Below are 10,081 nucleotides of genomic sequence, written 5' to 3'. Positions count from 1 at the left end.
GAAGGACAAAATAAAACAACTGATTGAAACATTGTCCCGCATTAGATGGAGGTGCACAGGATGTGTGCACGATCAAATATATCGTGTAACATACATGCACTACATGTAGACACCACCGACTGAATGCATATCACTTTGATTCGACCATGAACAAAGAGCGACTTAAAAGGAGGAATCGATTCTACTTCGTCCTTTGTTCCTCATAGCTGGAACTTTAGGTGATTCTTGAAAGAAGATTATGGAAAAATTATCCCTAAAGTCGAGATTCCAACTCTTAATCGCAATAACCCAATTACAATGAATCCTGCTACACTCAAGCCATGTAATGCAGCCACATTCCACGTTATTGAACTATCGTTCAAGTAATTTCTGAAAATAATCAAAAGACTAGACCCAGAGGGGAAAAAAATTAACATGTCAATGGGGACATGCACATTCTTTTTTGGTCAGATTGTGCAGTTGACAAATTTGTCAAAAGTAAACGGGATATTCTTGACATCCAGGGGTTGTCACATGAGCTTTCCCCAAAGTAAACATGTCCAACGGGCAGTCCAAGGGTTCTAGGGCGGCCCTTTAATTTTTTTTGACAATTGTTATCGAAATAGTAAGAGTATTTTCAAGAGATTCTTTAAATATAAAATGCTCTTTATTTTAAAGAATTAACCTTGAAAATTATGATTCAAGAGACTATTTAAATTAACCGTTTAATTTAAAGTTAATGCATTCAAATTGTTTCAATTTTTAGTATAAGAAAATAATAAAATAATGTAAACAAAAATCAGTCAAAATAAAAGATAGAGAAAAATAATAAATATTTTTTAGAAATAGTAAAAGTAAGTGTTAAATATAAAGAGTTTGTTGGAATACTTTACTCTATAAATTTATCGATGATCTCTAAATGATAAAATATGCTATTTAGAAATAGACAGTCTCTTAGAGATACTCTAAAGCAGACGATTAAGGAGGGGTGTTTGGGAGCCATTTTTATGTAAAAATGCATTTTTGAATAGTAAATTGATGGAACATGTGTGGTTAAAAAATAAGGAAATGTTTTTTATTTACGTGTAATATTATTATAATAAATAATGTGTGGTTGAGAAAAAGAGAGAAAAATGTATTTTAGAAAAAATAGGTATCAAACGGCTCCTAAAATGTGGAGTTAATTATGCGAACGGCAGATAAGAACGTTATTTATTATTTTAAAATGATATACAAACTCAATTTTGTTTCAAATTCATACATAAATTAATGAATTTGTTTTCTTCAAAATTAACGGAGCAATCCATGCGGCTAACTATAGGCCTACGTTGCTATGGCATGGCATAAAATTTGCAAGTTAATACATGAACTTTACTCCTTATGCCAAAACATTAATACATGAACTCAATTTTACTTTCAAATTTGTACCTGAAATCACAAATTTGTTTCTAATCCACACAGATAAATTATTGTTGATAGTATTAATATAAGTTAAATTGTTCCTCACAAATATTTGTCAAAATGTCAATGAGAAGCAATATCTTGTAGAGTGTAGTTTGAAGCTTTATATTTTCATGGAAAAGTTACTGTTGTAAATCTGATTTAGCTTTTCGGTTGTAAAATTTATTCAACATTTCCTCTTAAAGTTTGGAATGGTTCAATTTGATTCCAACAACCCTTTTGCTGTTATATGAAGTTGAAATTGTGGTTGTAGATAATGAACAGAGGTAGAAAAATTGAAACAAAGTTGAGCTCTTATATGATTTTGAAACAAGTTGAGTCTCGTGCTTGACTGTTCTTTTACGTATTGTCTGTTTTAATATAGTTTGAGTCCATCTTATCCCTCACAAATTTTTGTTATATCCCCATAATTCAAACCTAAAGTATTCTGTTTTATAATTTAGTATCAAGATTCAATTTAAGTCTCTTTTAAAGGAAAGATCATGATTTCGAATCTTGGAAACACGACTTAAAGCCATGAGGAGTAAAATAAGCTAAAATCTCCCATAACGAACAATATGTAAGTTGACGACTTGGACATAGAAACTAGATCGTTACATATACACATTTCAATTGAAAGCACTTTACACATTATGGGCGTCTTTCTTCTATTTCACATACTTCGGTCTGATAATGATTACCATAATTGAAACAAGCCAAAGGTTTCCACCCCCATTAAAGCACATGTAGATGGGACCTTGTGCTGGTAACTTTGCATCCTTCACGGATTTGTAGGGACAGAAGCCAGAATCTTTTTTAACACTAATTACCTAAAAGAAATCCACTTTTGAGTATCAAGAAAAGGAGGAAGAAGAACGCAAAAAGTCACAGACAGGAAACTTGTGCTGACAATTATCACAAACAAGGTTTCACAGTCGAAGTTCTCACTATAACGACAGCCAGAACACGTCCAGAATGAAAGGAATAACATTTACAGACACATAATTACAAAATACACGGGAATAACTTAATGAAGTTTCAAACTTCACAAACATTGATATAGCGCAAATTGCAGCAAAGATTTTTGCTGTTTAAATACATACCCAAATCACAACAGTCAACAAGGCATAAGATCCGAATAACCTCCTCAATAAGTTAATGTCCTTCCCCAGCAATAAGAAAAACATACCGATGCGCTAAGAAAGAACAGCAATGTCCACAAATCAATCTTCACTCATCTTAGACGTGAAGACCACATCAGTCTTGTTGGGGCTGTTTTTTTGTTATGGAAGCAGTACCATTCTGGACATTGATCCCATTTTTCCTAGTTGCTGGAAGTATTTGAGGATTGTCTCTGTAAATGGTAAAACTCTGATGACCTTCTCGACTCCCTTTGTCTAAACCTCCAGTGTCACTGAAGTTCTTCCTTCTGCCCAACTTTGGCGATTTTGCACGAGTAGGAGGTGTCTAAAATTCCCAAAAACAATACCCTAAAGAATGTAAGTTACTTTTCAAACAACAATTTATAGGCAACTACCTTAAGTAGATTTTATTTTATTTTATTATTATTTTTTAATCTCAATCATTGTGTTATATTCCTTGATATAGGTTTGAAGTGAATCAACAAAGTTGCAACACCTTTTTCAGTTCGACCTTTGGTGGAGCTCCCTCGTGGTAGAAGCTTGGCATTGGGCTTGCTTTAAATGCCAAACTCTTCCTTAGTTGCTTGATTGCTGCTTCAGTCTCTTCCTACAAATATGTGGAATGCAGACAATCTAAGGGATGTATAAGGAATTATCTGTTAAGAAGCTAGTAAAGAAAGAAAGTGATGTTTCTACATGGAATATGAGAACAGAAATGAGTTCTATACATACAGTGCATGTTTCTCACACAGTACTTGATTATACAGGACAGATAACAATATTTCCCTACTTAAATATGCCATCATGGTTGTCTAAAATGAATGGAGATGTATTAAAATTTAAATTTAAATCAGTTGGAGGCTAAATATTCATAATATATTGATTGATGATTACATTATATAAGATATACAATTACCTTTGTCCTGGCCTCACATTGAGTTTTCTCTGCCTCCAGTGCTTGATGTTTCTCCTCTAACTTTGTATAAAACTAAAAACACAAGAAAAGTTAAGAAACTACACAGGATGATGCATTCTGATCAGCATTATCTCACACGAAACAGATTGATTGAATAACTACCTCTTTTCTTCTCTCTGCACGGTCATTGCACCTGAAGGTTGGGGCTGATGCAACAGTTGTCCCAAACTTTCTTGCCGATGTCACAGTTCTTCACATAGTTGAGGAACGCTTTAATCAAATGAATGAGTTACAAGGAAATAGATAGAATCCGGGATAAGGGGAAGATCTAAATAATTGGCCTCTCGGTGAAGTAGGATACGTGGAAGCTACTGAATAGTTATCATCATCTGGATGCTTCTTGTTATCAGGTTGCAATGGCTTCCTTGGTACAGTAGGCGAGACTAGCTGTACATAAACATAAACCTATCATATTTGTTGGTGACTTTATGCTAATATTATATCCTCAATATAGTAGGCAGGGAAAAAAATCGATCTAGCTTCAAGAAGTTTTCTCATACATTATAAGCCACATGATACAGCTGCTTCTGAGGATAAATACATAGAAGGAGATGTTGTTGGGGATTGATTAAAAACCGAATGAAAAAGAAGGAATATCGAATGCTCGAAATTATACGTAATATAGTGCTGCTGCACTTTTTTATGATTGTAGAAGAGAAGATATTATATTGTAAATTCTTGTGTCTTCGATACTTTTAATGGCTTGAGTTACATGGGTATTTATAGATAAGATTTAACATGTATCTAGCCTAACTCATGAATCAACATTGAATAGATACGTTTCTCCTCCTCTAGTACATTAATGGACAAATGCATGTATAATTATAATTCATGAATCTAGATAATAAATGCAAATTACGTTTCCAACACCCCCTCTTAATTTGCAATTTTGAGAATGTCTCTTGCCTTTTGAAATTTCTCGACATAGATCGCCTTGGTTAAAAAGTCTGCGGGTTGCTCATTCGTTCCAATGAATTCCAAGCTGATTTCACCATTACTCACCATATCTCGGATGAAATGATGTCGCAACTCAATGTGTTTTGTTCTCGAATGAAACACCGGATTTTTTGTCATGGCTATCGTAGACATATTGTCACAATAAATTACCGTGGGCTATTTTTGAACTTGTTTCAAATTTGCTAGTAATCGTCTCAACCAAATAGCTTCGCAAGTTGCATCTGTAACAGCAATATACTCAGCTTCCGCGGATGATAACGCTACTGTTTTTTGCTTCTTTGAACTCCATGAAACAACATTAGTTCCGAGACAAAATAAATAACCTGAAGTGCTTTTTCTATCATCCAACGAACCTCCCCAATCACTGTCACTATATCCAATCAACTTGCTCTCATTTTCTTTTACATATTTGATGCCTATTTTCTTTATTCCTTGCAAGTATCTCACGACTCTTTTAGCTGCTGCAAAATGAAGTTGACTTGGTTCATTCATGAACCTTGATATCATGCTCACGGTTTGAACAATATCCGGCGTTGTGTCTGTGAGATAAATCAGTGAACCAACAAGACTCCTAAACGGTTTTGCATCTATTTTTTTTGCTCCGTCATCTTTTCTCAACTTATCATTCGCTGCCATAGATGTTGAAATTGATTTGCAATTCTCCATATGAAATTTCTTCAGAAGATCTTCTGTGTATTTCTTTTGAGAAATAAAGATTTCTCCTTTGGACTGCTTCACTTGTATTCCAAGAAAATACTTCATGACTCCTAAATTAGTCATCTCAAATTCATTCATCATTTTTCGCTTGAAATCCTCGACTAACCTTATATTGGTGCCAGTGTAGATAAGATCATCTACGTAGATGCACACAATCAAGAAATCATGATCTTGCTTCTTCACATAGAGAGAGGGCTCATTAGGATTTCGATGAAATCCATTCTTGAGAAAATAGCCATCAATCTTGCTATTCCAAGTTCTTGGAGCTTGCTTCAGTCCGTAAAGTGCTTTCTTGAGGTGATACACTTTATCTTCTTTCCCTTTCACTCCAAATCCTTCAGGTTGTTGTACATAAACTTCTTCTTCAAGCTCTCCATTAAGGAAAGCTGATTTGACATCAAGTTGGAATACCTGAAGCTCCATCTGCGCTGCAAGAGCAAGAACAACCCTGATAGTTTCCATTCTAACAACCGGTGAGAACGTCTCATTGAAATCAATTCCCGGTTGTTGAGAATATCCCTTCGCTACAAGCCTAGCCTTGTGTTTTTGTATGCTTCCATCTTCATTATACTTTGTTTTGAAAATCCATTTCAGTCCTATAACATCTTTGTGTTTCGGCATATCCACCAATTCCCAAGTTTTATTTTTTTCTATCATGGCAATCTCCTCTTGCATAGCTTTTCTCCATGTTTCTTCCTTCACTGCAACTTCAAAACTTTGAGGTTCACAGGTAAAGAGAGCAAATTCAGATGTCTCAATAAGTTCTCTCAAGGATCGCGTCTTTTTAATCGGTGAATCGGAACTTGAACTTTCATCTCGAACCGGCGATCTTGATGGGCGAGGATTTGGACTTTGAGGTGGACTAACATGATCGAGTTCATCCTCAAAATTTGATGCATCGTAGAACTCCTCTTGAGATATCAATTTGGACGAATTTCCTTCCCAACTCCATGATCCCATTTCATCAAAAATAACATCTCTTGAAACCACAAGCTTGCAAGTTATAGGATTGTAAAGGCGATAACCTTTTGACTCATCACTATAGCCAATGAAAATAAGCTTCTCACTTTTTTCATCAAATTTATCTCTATTTGGAATAGAGATATGAGAATATGCAATGCTGCCAAAAATCTTCAAGTGATCAACTACGGGTTTTTTCTTGTGCCAAGCTTCAAACGGTGTTCGGTTTCGAACGGCCTTTGTTGGGCATCGATTCAGAATATAAATAGTTGTGTGTATCGTTTCCGCCCAAAATATTTTGGGTAGACTTTTGCCGATCATCATGCTTCTAGCCATTTTAACAATGGTGCGATTTTTTCGCTCGGCTACCCCGTTTTGTTGGGGGCTCCTCCAAATAGTGAGCTGCCTCTGAATACCATTATCTTTGCAATACTCCATAAACGGAGTGTAAATAAACTCTCCTCCACGATCTGTCCGAAGGGTTTTGATTTGATGAGTAGATTGTTTTTCCGCTAGAGCTTTTGTTTCCAAGAGAGAGAGTCCTCGAAGGACCCCAAATATCCGTATGAATAACCTCCGAAGGTTCTCTAGCTCTCCAAGATATTTTCGGAAAAGGAAGTCGATGCATTTTGCCATATATGCATCCTTCACAAACTTGAGTTTTTTCTTCAATTTCTGGAAGTCCAATCACCATATTCTTTTGCTTGAGAAGTTGCAGCCCTTTGATATTAAGATGTCCGTATCTCAAANAAGAATTTCTCTCAAGGATCGAGTCTTTTTAATCGGTGAATCGGAACTTGAACTTTCATCTCGAACCGGCGATCTTGGTGGGCAAGGATTTGGACTTTGAGGTGGACTAACATGACCGAGTTCATCCTCAAAATTTGATGCATCGTAGAACTCCTTTTGAGATATCAATTTGGACGAATTTCCTTCCCAGCTCCATGATCCCATTTCATCAAAAATAACATCTCTTGAAACCACAAGCTTGCAAGTTATAGGATTGTAAAGGCGATAACCTTTTGACTCATCACTATAGCCAATGAAAATAAACTTCTCACTTTTTTCATCAAATTTATCTCTATTTGGAGTAGAGATATGAGAATATGCAATGCTGCCAAAAATCTTCAAGTGATCAACTACGGGCTTTTTCTTGTGCCAAGCTTCAAGCGGTGTTCGGTTTCGAACGACCTTTGTTGGGCATCGATTCAGAATATAAATAGTTGTGTGTATCGCTTCCGTCCAAAATATTTTGGGTAGACTTTTGCCGATCATCATGCTTCTAGCCATTTCAACAATGGTGCGATTTTTTTGCTCGGCTACCCTGTTTTGTTGGGGGCTCCTCCGAATAGTGAGCTGCCTCTGAATACCATTATCTTTGCAATACTCCATAAATGGAGTGTAAATAAACTCTCCTCCACGATCTGTCCGAAGAGTTTTGATTTGATGACTAGATTGTTTTTCTGCTAGAGCTTTGAATTTGAGAAATGCGGAAAAAGCCTCGGACTTTTCATTTAGAAAATAAACCCGCATCATCCTTGTATAGTTATCGACAAATAAAATGAAATACCTTTTGTTTCCAAGAGAGAGAGTCCTCGAAGGACCCCAAATATCCGTATGAATAACCTCCAAAGGTTCTCTAGCTCTCCAAGATGTTTTCGGAAAGGGAAGTCGATGCATTTTGCCATATATGCATCCTTCACAAACTTGAGTTTTTGCTTCAATTTCTGGGAGTCCAATCACCATATTCTTTTGCTTGAGAAGTTGCAGCCCTTTGATATTAAGATGTCCGTATCTCAAATGCCAAAGTTGAGATTGATCAAAATTTTCACCTGTGAAGGCCACCTTTTCTTGAAGAGGCATATTCATGGGAAACACCTTATTGGAGCTCATAGGAACTGTGGTGATGGTGGAATTGCTTTTCTTGTCAAATATTCTACATTTTTCATCATAAAAAAAAACAGAATATCCTTTGCGTAGCAGTTGTCCAACACTAAGGAGGTTACTAGTCAAATTAGGCACATACAGAACTTCACCCATGAGCTTTTTGTTACCTCCTTTAGTTTGAACAGCGATAGTTCCCTTTCCTTCAGTGCGATGTAACTTTCCATCACCAAGCTTCATTTCTGAATTGAAATTCTCATCAAGATCAATGAAATTTTTTTTATTTCCAGTCATGTGACTGCTGCAACCGCTGTCTAGGTAACACACATTTTTTTATTGTTGTGTTGGAAACGTAATTTGCATTTATTATCTAGATTCATGAATTATAATTATACATACATTTGTCCATTAATGTACTAGAGGAGGAGAAACGTATTTATTCAATGTTGGTTCATGAGTTAGGCTAGATACATGTTAAATCTTATCTATAAATACCCATATAACTCAAGCCATTAAAAGTATCGAAAACACAAAAATTTACAATATAATATCATCTCTTCTACAATCATAAAAAAGTGCAGCAGCATTATATTACGTATAATTTCGAGCATTCGATATTCCTTCTTTTTCATTCGATTTTTAATCAATCCCCAACAGATGTAATAGAAAATCATAAAAACACAAAAGATTTTCACTCCCCAAGGAGTAAAAACTTTTCTCTCAGTGGTTAAACTTTTTCAAGTCAAAGAATTAGGAATTATGAAACAATAAAACCACAAACATTCTACATCCTACATATAAGAACTACTGGGGAAACGTTTTCCCCAGTCCAAATAAACTGCTTGATAGACAAAAGCTGAGGTCGAAATATTAACAAGAACACTTTTATGGGAAGAGAAAGTTAGAAAGAAGTGTAAAAATTGGAGAGGTTGGTGTGGATATTTACCTGATTCATCTTTGCAGCGCTTGGCTGCGGTGAACTGTCAACATTAGATGCTTTATCAAACTCATCCCCATGAGGGTGAGTACCATATAAAGAGCGCTTTTCAGTTGCCAGAGCAAATGGGTGTGAAACAGTGCATTTTGTTTTACAATTTCCAGCTGCTGATTTGGTGGCAGATTTTCCAAAGGTCATTGATCTCTTCTCGTGAGCTGTTGTTTTCCGGCCTTCAGATTTTGCATCCTCCTTTGCCATGTTAATATCAACATTTGGGCTAGGCAGATCTTCGGCCTCACCTTTTTCAACTTGGCAAAGTTTACTGATCTCAACCGACTTCTCAGTATTGCATTCCTTTATTTGATACTCCTTTAGTTCAGCATCCTCTTTCAATGCATCGTCTGGTTTTGGTTTGGGATTAATTTGTTCAAACGGTTGTAACTCATCTTGGTAGCTTGCTATTTTGTAACTTTTATCGTGGGAGACACAATTTGAGTAAATTATGACACCTTTTGGCTCCTTCTCCATATGAATCTCAGTAACTTCCTGCTCCATACTGAAACAATAAGCTTAAGCATCAAAACCATGTCCTTCGATGTGAATCAAGCAAAATACAATAAAGCTTTTCTACACCACCTGAAAATCATTCTAAAATTCAGTTATCCCACAATTTCCTCGGAAACAATCAACATGGTATGTTTTAAATTATATTCCACAACAACAAAAGCTTTTTTTCACTCTTTCATATACTCGTGGATTTCACTTGGAAAAGAAAATGTTCCATACTAATGGATTCGGGTTATCACATAAACACGAAATTGCATTTGATTCCAAGAAAAGTTTGATACTGATCATCCAAACATAATTTTTTGCATTAGCATTATGCATTGTGAGGAACTTTTATGGCTAGGTTTCAGACTGCTTACATCCAAAAACCCAAAAAAATGTTTAAAAAAATTTATATCAGAAACATCTTTCACTTAGATGGTTACTGTGTGAATCATATGCATATATCAGGTCAGTAAAAGAGTCCACAACAACATGGGTCAATGTTTTTTTGTTATTTTCCCAATTGCGTCCATGTTGGCC

At 35.7% G+C, this 10,081-nt stretch overlaps 1 protein-coding gene across 1 annotated transcript in view; it reads right to left on the bottom strand.

The window, feature by feature from the left end:
- Positions 1–2,346: 2,346 nt before the first annotated feature.
- LOC111373399 (protein WVD2-like 3) overlaps positions 2,347–10,081 on the bottom strand; it is a 9,207-nt gene continuing 1,472 nt past the window's right edge. Inside the window, exons 2-7 of the mRNA XM_022995932.1 lie at positions 9,002–9,548; positions 3,839–3,924; positions 3,640–3,727; positions 3,478–3,549; positions 3,058–3,168; positions 2,347–2,886 (exon numbers count right to left, since the gene is read on the bottom strand). Of these exons, the coding sequence (XP_022851700.1) occupies positions 2,677–2,886; positions 3,058–3,168; positions 3,478–3,549; positions 3,640–3,727; positions 3,839–3,924; positions 9,002–9,547 (1,113 nt within the window). The 5' untranslated portion in view covers position 9,548 and the 3' untranslated portion in view covers positions 2,347–2,676. The remainder of the gene's footprint in view (positions 2,887–3,057; positions 3,169–3,477; positions 3,550–3,639; positions 3,728–3,838; positions 3,925–9,001; positions 9,549–10,081) is intronic.

Source organism: Olea europaea, unplaced genomic scaffold, assembly GCF_002742605.1.
Source record: "Olea europaea var. sylvestris unplaced genomic scaffold, O_europaea_v1 scaffold1126, whole genome shotgun sequence".
In the NCBI taxonomy this organism is placed as follows: domain Eukaryota; kingdom Viridiplantae; phylum Streptophyta; class Magnoliopsida; order Lamiales; family Oleaceae; genus Olea; species Olea europaea.
Note: the sequence above shows the minus strand (reverse complement) of the source record. Positions and strands in the feature narration are given on the sequence as shown.